The sequence below is a fragment of the Lampetra planeri genome, chromosome 50 (genome assembly GCF_965212315.1).
Source record: "Lampetra planeri chromosome 50, kcLamPlan1.2.h2, whole genome shotgun sequence".
Lineage (NCBI taxonomy): Eukaryota > Metazoa > Chordata > Hyperoartia > Petromyzontiformes > Petromyzontidae > Lampetra > Lampetra planeri.
In genome coordinates this window covers 435,002-449,540 of record NC_136156.1, presented here as the reverse complement: position 1 = coordinate 449,540, position 14,539 = coordinate 435,002, and the positions used below count along the sequence as shown (strand labels likewise).

Here is a 14,539-nt window from a genome sequence, read left to right as displayed (position 1 = left end):
CACGCGACACGTCAAATTGCTGCAAGTCTGTGAAAAAAGATCTTCAGAGCTCATTGGATTCCTCCAGTCTAATAAGGTTGGCTACGTACGGTGCGAAAGAAGTTCAACACAGTACATACATGAATGCGCGCGTACATATGGAAAGACAGGAGCGGGTGGCGAGCCGAGCGCTTTGTAAAGTGATGGCAGCGTGGCACTCACGTGCTCGCGTCTCGCCGGAGCAGCAGCAGCACAAACTCATTCAGGCTCGAGGCCACACCCGCGCGCAGGCGCAGGATCTGCAGCACCAGCAGCGTCCACACCAGCCGGACGACGGCTTCTTCCATGCGTGGCCCTGGGATGTTTGCGTTCGGTGAAAGCAAACAGCGGGGGGGGGGGGGGGAAATCAGACTTGCGTAGGTGTTCACGGTTTTGCAGTGTGGATTATCCGAAATTGCACAGCATGTTGTTCAGCATCACCCTGAAGAAGGTACCCTGCATGCGGAGCAGAACGTCGTATGTGTGGACTACTTAGTTTTTCTCTTTCGATCGTTTGGAACAAATATATCCTGCGATGTTTAATTTTCAGAGTGTAATAAAAATGTTACTCATGGGAGAGCATTGGCTCATTATTTATAAGTATCATTTAGGGACTCATTCTTTCCAAGAATCACAGTAAACCTCAACAAAGTTGAGGGTTTTACTCGATTTCACCACAATATATATTTAGAGAAAATGCACCGGGATATTTCTGCAGTTCTGCTTCAGATTCGTGCTTTACAATAATGACATAAATGCCAGTAATTTCACACACTAATTAAACAATTTATGCTAAATTCAAAGTGCTGCGATTAGTTACCATTAGTTCGTGTACTCACGATACACAAATAGACTTGTGCACTGAAGAATGCTCTGTTTAAGATCCTTGTGAATCATAAGCACTTTTTTTTTATTTTAGACTCATGCAGCTAACTGCACACACGTGACAAAACCCTTGAAAAAATACAAAACAATAAAAATTAGACTATAAATATGAATTGAATTGTAACTTTGACTTGTAAAATAATAAGCAAATCACATCGGTGGTTGATTCTTTACATGGACACTCAGATTATAAATAGTAGTGGGACCATCTTAGAAATAAGGCACACATTTAAATCGACTGCTGGGAAGCATTTACTGTTAAGAATCGTATACACTGTCTTCACTTCGAACAAGTTAAAGCCATTGCGCACCTAGGGACTGTATGCCCTGCTTCTTCAGAATGACGGTGATGTGATCTGGGCTCCAGCCGACGAGGGATGAGAGCTCCACGCCACCATCCCAGAATCCATCCTGATTGCAAAAAAAAACATTTACTCAAAGAAACATTGTGGAAATGTAACTATCGTTCTCAAATAGTCACCATTTGTCAAGGGGCTTCAAGGAATATTTCAATCGAAAATAAAACGCTCTTGCAGATGCAGAACTAGGACCTCCATCCTTTGTTTGAATCAGAATCTGAAAATTTGTACTGCAGGAGGCATCCGATGAGCTATAAAGATCTTTTTCACAGATGGTCAGAACGGTAGAACAATTAAAAAGCCGGATAGAAGTGTAAAGTACAGGAAAGGCTCGTGGTTCCAGCCTGGTCACCAAAGATTGCACAAAAAACATAATAAAATTTAGTTTTGCACTGAATTTGGATAAATTCCACCTATTGAGATTTAAATTGATCAGGGTGACAGCCATTAGACAGTTTTATAGCAGTATGTGGAAAAACTGTGACCCCTACTGTGCAAGTTTCACGAAAGACAGTTGTATCTGAAAATAACATAAATTTATATTTGGATTGCATCTCTTTTGAGGAATTCCAGTACATTATAGAAATGTTTATTTTCCTTCTTAATTTCCATCTAACAACAATAGCACTCCATCCTTTTGTTGTTTGCCTCTTTATTCCATGTTTTGTTCCTGATCTGCCTTCAATAATTGCCATAGTTATACATATTCTGTGTTTTTCAGTTCCATCTCACCAACTAGAGTTTTTCTTTTTTGTTTATGCAAACTTGTTGTGCTTGACTTTTATATCGCTCATATTGACCCAATGTGCATCAAGAACGTTTTCTAATCAATGCACATTACGACTCATGACATACGCATCCGAAACATGGCGAATGATAAAGGAGATGCAACAAAAGCTAAAAAGTGTGCAACGAAGAATGGAGAGATGACAGACAGAAATCGTGGGTGAGCGATCAAACATAAAGCAGAGACATCGATTCTTAAGGAAATTAAGTGGACTTGGGCAGGACACATCGTGGCAAGAATGGATGACGACTGAAGAAAGAGTCTCGTGACCAAATGGCCGCCAAGAGGAGACGAGACGCCCGAGAGGACGAGCCGTGCACCGGCGGGAGAGAGGGCAGCGCTCAAAGTGCAGAAGCGAGATTGACTGTGCTACCCCAGCGCCGTCAGTGATGGCGATGGTAACCTTCATCCAGCAGTGCATATACAATGGAAGATAACAAAACACACACATATACGTACATACTGGCGTAACAGTGTTCTATGCAATTCAACAAGATTTCACCATATAGCAAGTGGAAATGACTTTACAACACAAGTATTTACACTGTAGATGACAAAGGAATGTGATTGGCCAGTGCTAATACTGTATCGTCCATTTATAAACGGCATGCATGTATATTACCATACTGTTAATATCACCTTGTTTTGAAGACACGTGATCTTGCTCAAGTCAGCGTGTTGCCAAGGGGTCATATCGGCCAACTCGGATGGCCCACAGCTGCCCAACCCGGGAGATCCACGTGATGTGTCGGCCATTAGAAAACTTCCATAATAACAAGCCAGCTGAAATTCATCTTCGCTGCTGAAACTCTCCGATAAATTAGATGAGCCTTCGAATGGAGGCTCTTCACGAAGACGGCTGGATGCTTCATAAGATAAAGACTGAAAGGCATATTGCATTGGTCGTTCAAAACGCGAGGCGCCGGAGGGGGAGGCGGGGAAAGTGCATTGGTCGTTCAAAACGCGAGGCACTGGAGGTGGAGGCGGGGGGAGTGGAGGTTCTGGAATGTCAGTTGAGCGCTCTTCGAGAAAGAGTGGAGTGTGAATGGGAGCAAGAGAATGGCCGGAGAGTGGGGACGAGAGAATACTTCCAAAAGAGCTAGACATGGCGGATGTGTAGTATTCTGGTGCTGAATCCCTGTTAGGTAGTTGCATTACGGACATGTCTCGTTTTGCACGTTCAGGCACTCTGCTCATTAAACCAGCTCCAAGCTCGTGGACGTCGGGCATTGGTGCCGCACCTGGGCGGCCACGGGCCCCAAAACAGAATATTGGAGATGGAGGTTTTCTAACGCGAGCCAAGCGTTCTTGACGTTCCAAGGGATAGGCTTGTTTATCGGAACACTCCTCCGATTGTAATCTTGCAAGGCACTGCTCAAAGGTGTCTTGATATGGTGGAGTGCAACTTCTCCGCGTTTCCATCGCAATGACGTCCAGAGAAGCACCTACAGGGTGCAGGTTATCTAAGGTGTTTAATGGGGCAGATGCTTGAGCTCTGGCAAGAGACACTCGTTTTCCAGCGGAACTCAGTTGGCGAACGACAGATCGAGGTACGTAAGCTGAGCTGCCGAATCCTTTTTGTAATTGCTGACATTCAGCTGCTTCTTTTAAGCTCACTTGTGTGGCTCGTTTTAAATGCTGGAGTTCACCAAATCTCTTGCTGGCAGACATCATGGTTATGTGTGAAGCTGACACACCATCGTCCTTAACATCTCGTCTGAAGAGATTTGATGAACCTTTACTGGAACCCGTTACCGCTTCTACACTTGCATGAGCAAATTTTGTCTGGATTCCAGAAATATATTGAGAGGCCTCGTCTGCTGCAGCCTCTATTTCAAACGGAGGCAATTCTACACATTCAGCTGCACCGCCGAATTCAATTTCGGGAGTTTGTTCAGTTTTTTTAGGTAGCACATGGCAACATGATGGACGTGCCTTCCTATATTTTATTTTCGAGGAGACCAAGCCTCCTCCTCCACCGACCGGTGATTTTGTTTTTTCTGCCCCCAGGTGGAACTGCATTGAACCCTGCTTCTCCTCCTCCACCACCCAGCCCACGTAGGGCAGGAAGTCCACAGACTCCTTGGAGAGCAGCTCGTCCAGTGCAGGGCCTGTCGCTTCATCGGCCAGTGTCTGTGGGTCACAGAGAGACCACAGCCTCACGCTCCGGTGGACCACTTGCACACACACACGCACATGCCCTCATAACATCAACATTATCAGCCAGTCTATCCACTGCTGGGTGAAGGCCTTTCCAAGTCAACACCATCTATCGCAATGTAATGATTCACCTAGCATCTGCATACAAGCAGATTTCATTGCTCCACTGTCTCAACAGACATCATCTCAGGTGCATCCTGGGTGCATCATAATTACCGCAATGCACAACAATTTAATCCAGAGACCGCTGCTTTCATTCAATCTCTCGGTGCGGCCTTTGGAACAATGGGGAACTTTTTTTATTTTTTAAATCCCCCAGCCTCTGTCCACCCAGCAGCAGTGTAAATGGGTGCACCACAGTTAGTCGATGGGGAGCAGGCCAAAATAATACTTACCGGAGCTCTGTGGAGCTCCCTCTAGCCAAGGCCCTTCCACCAGCAGTGGCATGAGCAAGACGTTTCTGGGCTGTGCCTCTAACCTCGTAAAGCACAGACTGCCGTGTGTGAACTCTACAGTGTTGCCACAAGCATCCACATTCTCAGCCACCCCGTGTCTTGAAATAATCTCTGGGACGTCCAAAGGTGGCACAGCATGCCATCCAACCACCATGGTGAAACCTATGGCCAGTGCCACTAGACGCTCAAAAGCTGATAATTTAATTAACCGTTTTGTTAATTTGCGTTGCTTGTACGTATAAAGGGCTCCATCATGAAGTGTCAGTGGCATAACAACTTTGTACATTTGGTACTTGTGTCATTCTTTCAAGCACAAGGCCATCACAAAGGGACTTTTGCAGGGGGAAAGTCTGCCAATATGGATACAAAAATGAAATGATACACATACGGTGCGATTCCAAATTACACGCCTTTTTTCAGAAACACAAATCGCGTGCTGGGCGATGGACGCCTGTAAATGTACCTCCTTCAAACACAGCCACAAGCCCAAACCGTGCACTGTAGACTTACAGAGTCTCTTTCCTCCACCGCCACGAAGCTGGTGTACGGCGTTATAATCGAATACTCCTTGCTCAACTCGACGATTCGACTCTTCATTTCTGCTATCATGACCTGTGGAGAAGAAAAAATACATACATATCTTCGCGTCTGCGTATTGTTTGGCAGACTTTTCGCTAAGCGCACTCGGTAGCTTCTTCAGTCAGGCCTCCTGGTGAATATTTGAAACCCTCCCGGCGAAAGATCGCAATGGGCAGTTGCGTTACGATGTGGTCTATGGTTTTGGAGATTGCCGACTGATATTTGGATAAGGACGCCGATTTATTGAGCCAGTGGACGAACTCACGAAGAGCGCTTATCCTATCAGTCTGCGGGAGGATAAAGAGAAAATAATCTGTCTTCGTAACACTACAACTAGCACCAACCTTCCCTACTACAGAGATAAATGTCCATTACATGAGAGTAAAACCGATATTTTTTATTCTGAGAACTGGAATCTATCTAAATGACAGACCCAGGGATTCTGCCATGGTGTAATGGCTAACACATGGATGTGCAATCCAGCATGGCAGGTGAAACGATGGTGCAGTTTTCATAAATCCCCCTGCCTCTGTCCACTCGGCACTACGACTGGGTGCACCGCAATTCGTTGACTGCCATGCTGCACCCTTTTCCTACGTGAAATTCAAATACATAGATTTTTGCTTCGAGCAAGTGAGGTGCAGCACCTGTCGTCGAACTCACCAAGCACCACCAATTCATGCAACCGCTCCTCGTGGCAAACACTAGGCTCAGAGCGTCCAACGCGGCGCCCCACGTCAACACCCGGTAACGACACCGCAGCTACTCCGCGAGCCAAGCGGCAACGCCGGTGGCAGATTACCAGAGGTCGCAAATGGGTTTTGATTCCTTACCCGTACCCGGCCACACCAGGGTCGCAAACGGGTACCCGTACCCATACCCGGCCGGGTACGGGTAGCCGGGTATCGGGTAGGGTACGGGTATCGGGTAGGGTACGGGTATCGGGTACCCGATTGCGACTTCTGCAGCGTTACGCTTTTGGACACCGCTCATAGCCGAAGGTGCAAGCCTCGGATAAAAAAGCAACCTCGTGCTGCGTCTCATCCGGATGCAGGTTCCCGTCCTCGTAGTCTTGGATGATGGCGTGAGCCGTCAGCCTGTGCAGCATCTGTCACGAGATCATTCGGCAAGTGTGAGCACAGGAACAAGGCACTCCGTTGTATGGTATGCACGTGTGTGTGTGTGCTTACGTGTGTCCTTGCAGTATAGCGCTACGAAACCGGTGACGCGAATTCGATTCTCACTCACGACTAACGCCAGTGACGTTTATCTCACCTGCTGCTGGGCCTCCCCTAAGTCGACTCATGCGAGAACCTAGTGCGATGTATAAATATCGCCACTGGGGAGACAAACGCGGTCGGGCGTGGTGCTGGCCACTCTCCACCTTGCATGCCGTGCCAGTCTTCACTGGTGTTCGCTAATAGCACTCACGGAGGATTTTTGTCTTGTCCTTGAAATACCAGGCTAATTAAAGGTTGAAATGGCCATATTCCTTGTATTCACAAATTCCTGTTATTTTCATCAAGACCAAATGTATCCCCAGTTACAGCTTGTAATGTTATTTTTGAGTGCTTATCAATTCACATCACATCACACATTTTTAATGGTCTTCCCCCAAAAGGCCGCACTACGTGCAGAACAGGGCACATCCACTCACTCGATTTCAAGGACACCTTAACCCAAGTACCTCACAATAAGCACCACGCATCGTAGAAGTGTGCTTGCATGTATGCGAGTGTGGGCACCACGACAGAACATGCCTTTCCACGCGTGATCTGCAAATTGCTGGTCGACACCATCGTAGAGAATTCTTGGTTGTTGATAATGGCATGGAGCGTTGCCTGCAAAACGACACCGACCTCTGTGTGAACATTATAATTTACAAATGAAATCACAGTTTACAGAACTTTGTCAATGCACTGGTAGATTAAGGCCCTCCACAATGACTGGACAAGGCTTCACCACGTTGCTCGATGCGCGTCAGGGCGAAGGGGGTGGGGGTCCAGGATCGGTTCGGACCTCACTCATCACCCATGTCAGCTTTAACCAGGCAAACTCACCCAGACTAACTCATGTCAACATGAACCACCGACCCCTTGCCACAGTGCGCTGGGCCGCAGGCGTGCATCGTCAACGTAGATGAGCAAGGACCCATGTTCGTCGCCAACAGGTGGCTAGGCTTTTGGCGACGGTGCCGCTGGACCGCGTGGTGGCGTGTGCAAGGCGCCGTCACCTGCGTGCAGTGCGGCACGATTCCGTACACGACGAGCCGCGTGCCGCAAAACACGGAGCAGATCATCCTGGGAGCCTGCATCTCCACGCGGTCGTCGCCGAGGGCGCCGCGGTCGAAGCGCTGCCACTCGACGGTGACGTCACGGCACACCGGCTGCGTCGCCTTCTCCATCAGCGCCAGCATCTGGGGGCACACGGATTCAAGCGGGACTCACGAATCAGACTCCCGAATGAGACTCGCAAACGGGACTCATGAAACAGGACGACCAATCGTGACAAGAGAACGTGACTCACAAGCGGGACTCGTGGCAATTGGCACCGGTGGCAGCTCCCCACGCACCCCCTACCCCCACATTTGGAATCAACATCACACGTTTAGAGTATATGGCTGCTATATATTTCCACGAGATGATATACCACTTCATTGAGTTATCATTCATGATAGCCAGGTTGCTTCTGAGAAAGAGCTACATTGCTCAGTGGGCCCAACGTGGTAAAATAAATAAGTGAAAAACGTCTTGACAGTAGTGGGAGAGTAGCCACACTACATGTGGTGATGGTGGTGGTACCCATTTATCCTGCTGAGCAAATGGGCAGGGGGATTTAAAAAAGAAAAACTTGCACTATTTTATCAAACTGGCGTGCCCGGGTACAGCGTTACTACCACACAAACATAATAGCAAGATAATTTGAATTGCTTTGGTGAAATTCCCTGAAATTGTTAGGTGTGATGTTGCATGTTACGAGGGATTTTCACCTTGTCTGTCCACGTTGATCTGTTTTTAGCGGTGAAGAATTCACAGGCGCCTCCACTGTTCCGTGCCAAAGCATTCAGGAAATATCTGTTTGGCGTTTCACTGATCGAACAGAAACACACAACACACACTAGTCACGATCTGTTACAAGCCAGGGCTTAATTTTTTCACGAGATAGTGTTGGGGACACTGCTAGGCCGGAATGGCTTGGGACTAGGGATGATTGGTGTAAGGCACTACCACCAGAGTACAAGGTGTACCTATCAATGATAATCGTATATTATTGTACGGTAGATTCCTATAATCCTATGGACAAGTTTCAAAAAAACGTGATTGATCTTGAGAACAAGAAAAGGTGAGATGGAGGTGGTGTGCCAATATAATTTCCGGAACAGCTTTAAGTACGGCTCAGGATTAAAATAACACCATGTGATCTCTAACATCCACTGTGAAGCAGACGGCATGCGTATTAACCCAGGATGGCCACTGGGCAAACGCTCGACTGCTCGGCCACGTCACCGCTTTAATCACAGGGGGGGGGGTGAATCCCAGATGTAAAACTAGGACCTCAGCCATGGTGGCTCAGCCGCTTTGACCCCTGTGCCACCTGGCCATTTCCAATTTATCATCATCACGGTCCATGGGCAGATCGTCCACAGGCGGATCACTGCACATTTGCTCATTTGTTTCCACTTTCCTCTGTCTTGCGCTAATATGCTCAAGTAGTGTCACATCTTTCTGGCACCAATCTCTTACGATGTCGTCATCAAGCCAGTCTCTTCTAGGTCTTCCTCTCTTTCCGGTTCCTTCCATTTTTCCGAACATACTTTAAATCTTCCTGTTGTCCATCCTACATACGTGTCCAAATAGCGCCAGTTTCCTTCTCTCTTCCCGATGACGTGGCTTCTAAAGTGTCGCCCCATCACACGCTCGCAGCGCGGCTGACGCGACGTCGCTCCTGCAGGGGGGGGGGCGCTCACCCGACCCCGCAGGCGAGGACCCGCAAGAGCCGCACGTGCTCCCGCGCCTCCCGCGCGACGCGCGCCTCCGACTGGGCCACGCCGTCCGTGAGCAGCAGCACGGCCACCGGCGGCGCCGCCGCGTCCCGGCTCCCGCCCACGCCCCCGGCCAGCAGCGCCACGCTGCGCAGAGGGCGCCACAGCTCCGTGTTGCCCGCGTCGGCGTGCAAGCGCTGCCGGAGGGGGCGGTGGGGGGGGTCGGGGAGGAAGAAAGGGCGAGGGTTGGCGTGCGTAGAGCCGTGGAGGTCTCCGAGTTCAAACGAGCAACGGGACGTCGATCGTCTACATTGGTGGACCCGAGCAGAGTTGAACTTTGACGTTGTCGTGTTGGGGGGTTCGTCTTTACATAGAACGGCCAACAACCCCTTCCTGTAAGGTGGTGATTATTTTCTAGGCCTTGGAGGAATGATGGGCTGAGTGGATGCCCCACACCCAACAAGGATTTTTCATCTTCAGATTCTGATTTTGAGTCAGGTGCTTTACCAACAACACCAAGACTGTACTGCACAAATGGATATTGTGGAAAAGTTCCACCATGCGTTGGCTCGACCTGCCTTACTCGCTTTCGCCGTTTCATCCTATAGTTCACCTTGCGGCCTCCAATCGGGTTCAAGATGCCTCCTCGTCAAGGCTGACCCTCGAAACAGACAAAGTGAATATTGCGCCTCCGTCTTGGCCCCCATCATCTGGAATTCAATCCCTCCTTCACTGCTCATATCTGTGCCGTCCTTCTTCCGCAATCTGAAGACTTCTCTGTCTTTACTTATTATCCTCCCTTGCCTCTGAATGACCTTCTTAAGTTCACATTGTGCGTGTTATACATCTATTAATTAATTAACTATACATATGCTACAAAGATTTTTTAAAGGTTATATTCATATATATTTGTTACTCAGTTTATTTCACAGCATTAAAACTCACCTTTATAAAGCTAACTGCTGTTGCGATATTGGATGGGCTGGATTCACGGAAAGCAGGGAAGAGCTCCTTGTAATCTACAAAGAAACATTGCACAGTTAAATTGCTGTCCAGGTATAACATTGTCCAGCTTTACCCCACCACGTGTGAGAACTGCTTATCGACAAACTGTGATGCACCCATTTAAACAAGCCAATATAATTACCACATGTTCAATACTACTACAGATATTGTTATCAATACTCTACCTTTCCATTGTTAATCTTGAGACCATTCTTGGTGTTGAATTAGAATTGTTATACCAAGATCCACATTCATACCGAATCTCGAAGCGTACTATGTCATGATGACAAATTCCAATTCTGACGGAAGTAGAAACATTCAGCGTGGGCAGAATCATTCAGTAAAAAGCAAAGAGAATCATACAACGAAATTGGAATCATTCTGGGAATAGCCAGTGTGACCTAATTAAGCCTTTATATTTGCCCTGAAGGTAGCTAAACTCGTGGATGTGTTGATACGCAGAGGCAGTGATTTCTAAAGTTAGGCTGGTCTGCAGAGTACAGACAAATGGAGCAATCATCTATTGGAATTTATAAATAGAATACTAACAATCGGGACTGCCTGGCATGACATTTCTGCACCATGTAGAGACACAGCATTGCTTTTCAAGCTGTTCAGTTTATTTAAACTCGGAGCACTGCGATTATATTTAAGATTGACATTTTATTGTTCCTCCAAAAACTTCCATGATATTGGGGACACGGTAAATCCGGCCACTTTATTTGGCGTTCACCTCGTACGTTTAATCACGCAAACTCCGGTCATCCTCGCAGTGGCGGCTTTTGGCTGACCATCGAACAAAGACGGTCACTGCATCACGCGCTCTCAGATGCGCTTCTGCGGTCATCTGGAATCCTCTTCCTTATGTTAGGAAGCCACTGGAGCTGTGCAAGTCTAGATTGAAAACGAATTTCTTCAGAAAAGCTATTTGTGTTTAGTTTGTTGTCCTTCCCCCGCACCTCCGACGAGCACGGTTGGCTACGTAGGTTGGGAAAGAAGTTCCACATCCACACAAGGAAGGAGCTGCCCCTTTCACCTCGCCGGGCAACGCACGCGCGCGAGCGGTCGCTTACGCGTGCCAAACTTGAGCACGTTGAATCTGCTTCCGGGCGGGAGGTGGCGCAGAGCGAAGAGGGCCAGTCTCTTGGCGTCGGTTAATGGCTGCGCTGCCATCGAGGCCGAGCAGTCGAGGCACAGGACGACGTCCACACCTTCCGGGGGGCTCGGTGCAAACTCCGGGTAGAACGTCAGGATGCAGGCCTTGTGGGGGTGACAAGCGACTGGTGTGCAACGCCTTTCAACGCGCGTTTCTAATTGGGAACACTTTTAATCAATTTGGGCGATTTTCAACAAAGTAAATACCGAACGGTAACACAACTTTCTAACACAGTTTGATATATGTTGGACCATATTTACAAGCGTTATCGAGCCCCCCTCATTCCAAACACACAGAGCTATCGGCCGAGCCCGCTTGAAAGAGATCTTCATAGCTCAAATGGGCTTCAGTCGGCAAATCAACTTTTGATTTTAATTCTAATGCATAAACGCTTTCAGCTTCGGATGGAAAGCGCCCACAAGATTAACACTTTCCCATCGTCCACGAACGTCTGGAACGCAACAGACTTGACGGGCGGTCTGTCCTGGGCAGGGGAGAAGATCTACGACCTCTCGCGCATCGCCGCTCACCTGGCTGCCCGTGTCGGGGTTTTGCTCCACCCACATGCGCGGCTCGTGGATCTGGGCCGGGAACACGAGCAGCTGGAACTCCGACCCCAGCGAGTCGTCGCTGGACGCCAGCTCCACCACGGCCTTGCATGCCGTGCGCTGAGCCACGCGCCAACACGGCGAGCGTTAATGTCGTGTCCGTGTTTAGTCGGTGGATTCACGTGGTCATTCTCCGAGGACTAGTCGAAGGTTGGTTACGTACGGTGCGAAAGTTCAACATACATGTTCGTTGAACTTCATACATACATGTATGTATGTTTAACTTCATACATAAATGTATATGTATGTTGAACTTTATACGTATATTGAACCTATTTCACACCATACATAGCCAACCGTGCTAGTCAGAGGTGCGGGGAAGGACAACAAACATACATTCACCGGACGCGCTAAAGTTAATGTGGTCCACTGTGGTTTAGTGGCACGGTGCCCGGTGGGTGGCGCTCACCTTGATGCGGATGGCGTGCGTGGGAGAGGTAACGTTGATGATTTCGTACGGCATTTCCACGGACACCTGCACCGACAAGTGTCTGTAGCAGCCAGTGCAGGTCACACAGCGCCATTAAAATTCAGCAGCAAAGTCCCCGTGGACGGTGCATACATGGCAACCCATTTATAGATTTCAAAAATAATAAACTCAACCACATTCGTCAATAACACTATGGGTGTGGCCTTAAAATAACAACATGCAAGAGGCAATGTTAAGAGCAATGGTCCTTCTTCATCGTTGGTCAGTGTGGACCGTGAAAGGGGAGTCTAGGACCGATTCCGAACCAATCACCATTGATGTTAGCCATGGCCCGGAATCAAACCCGGGTTTTTCTAATTTTTTTTTATCTTGCCAAAGGAGGCCCACTGAGATATATAGCTCTTTTTCAGAAACGACCTGGCTATCACAAATGATAGCTCAACGAAGTGGCTTATCATGTAGAGATTTATAGCAAACAAATACTCTAAACGCATGTTTCTAAATGTGGAGGGAAAACCTGGAGGACCTGGAGAAAAATCCACACAACTACGTGGAGAACATGCAATCTCCAAATATACAGCAGCAGGCGTCAAGGGTCTGGATCGAACCCATGACCTCCTGCATACCAGGCGAGGGAGTTACCATCTCGCCACCGCGTGCTATGCCGAGTTCATAGCACAGCGGGCCTTAGGTAGGACTCATCGCTGGAAGCAATTATGACCGATGGTGAAGGAATGAAAGCGATGAGTTTTACGTAGGAGTGAGATGAATAGTAGCATCACAGGGCCATGAGGAATGGCGATGGAGTGGGATGTCATTCAACAGTGGATGAACCATGGCAGCTGATGATTGTGCTGAAGTTTTAAGAATGCAAAAAAGATTTAAAATCTGTTTTAAAGTGTAGCAAACGTTGCATTGTGTTACTTTCGTTCGATAATGAATCAGGTTCAGGTCTTATTTCTGTTATTTCTGCAACAAGTTAGTTTGAGTTCACAAAGGATTAATTTGTCAATGAAGGTTCTCATTGACCAATATGATTCCAAGTTTCACCTACTAACGGTTCCATTTATGCATAAGCAATGTGAGTGGGCCTACGTAAAGGATAGTAAGAGGTTCGTGTGTTTTTAAGTACGGGCAGTCCTCGACTTACCAACGGGTTCTGTCCCTGGGACCCATCTGTAAATCGAACAGACCGTAAGCGTGTATGTTCGTAAGTCTATTGTTCATAAGTCGAGGACTACCTGTGTGTACAATAAGTGCATGGTGGTGACGCTGCTGTGCATGTGGCGATGTTTGCCGTTGTATCTCGCGGATGGAGGACGTTCGTACCCAGAGTGCTTTGCCACCGCCAGCGTCTCCACCGTTTCCTGGAGGAAGAGAAAACACGCCGCACTCGTAACTTACATGACATTTCACGTCTAGGGAATACTCAGTGCTGGATTAAGCTAGTGCGGGGCCTGTAACATATGTTATAAAGGTGCCCTAAATAAATAAATAAACACATAACTATTAAAACACACATTTTTAACTGGCATAGTAAAGTAATTGTATTTTTTCATTTGCTATACAGCCAGATAATACGACAAATCGCTAACCTTAAACACCCAGTCGCGTATAAAAGTTGAAGGCAGTATAGTACTATAGTAATAGAGCAAGTGCAGAATCACTGAACCGGAATTGATAGCTTGAACGCATTTAGCGCGGGGCCCTTGAAAGTGCGGGGCCCGTAGCTACATGTGTAGATACTTTTGCTACTAGGATAATCCGGCACTGGGAATACTTCTGCCGTTATTACGACAGCTAAACATAAGAATTTAAGGTCAGTAGGGTTGGTGTGATATGGCGATACCATGATGCATAGTACGATATACTAATCGCGATAATTGTATCATCCGTTTTGCTAAATATGGTTGTATTATAAAATAATAATTTCAACTTATAAAGTGCCACGGCAGAGTATTCGCTCGCTCACGAAGAGAAACAACGACTCAAGAGGTGCGAGGATGAACCACAGATGAGCGGGAAGGCAAGACATTCGATGAGGCGGCATTATCAGCAAATTAATGAGTGTTTACATGTGGGAGAAAACTGGAGCACCCGGAGAAAACCCACGTG

At 47.6% G+C, this 14,539-nt stretch overlaps 1 protein-coding gene across 1 annotated transcript in view; it reads right to left on the bottom strand.

Moving 5' to 3' along the window:
* Positions 1-14,539, bottom strand: part of PARP4 (poly(ADP-ribose) polymerase family member 4) — a 34,113-nt gene that overhangs the window by 1,964 nt on the left and 17,610 nt on the right. Inside the window, exons 19-32 of the mRNA XM_078616374.1 lie at positions 13,754-13,791; positions 12,404-12,485; positions 11,917-12,054; positions 11,304-11,490; positions 10,171-10,244; positions 9,211-9,422; positions 8,233-8,332; positions 7,477-7,659; positions 7,004-7,084; positions 6,271-6,351; positions 5,175-5,276; positions 2,689-4,182; positions 1,215-1,314; positions 202-334 (exon numbers count right to left, since the gene is read on the bottom strand). Of these exons, the coding sequence (XP_078472500.1) occupies positions 202-334; positions 1,215-1,314; positions 2,689-4,182; positions 5,175-5,276; positions 6,271-6,351; positions 7,004-7,084; positions 7,477-7,659; positions 8,233-8,332; positions 9,211-9,422; positions 10,171-10,244; positions 11,304-11,490; positions 11,917-12,054; positions 12,404-12,485; positions 13,754-13,791 (3,005 nt within the window). The remainder of the gene's footprint in view (positions 1-201; positions 335-1,214; positions 1,315-2,688; positions 4,183-5,174; positions 5,277-6,270; positions 6,352-7,003; positions 7,085-7,476; positions 7,660-8,232; positions 8,333-9,210; positions 9,423-10,170; positions 10,245-11,303; positions 11,491-11,916; positions 12,055-12,403; positions 12,486-13,753; positions 13,792-14,539) is intronic.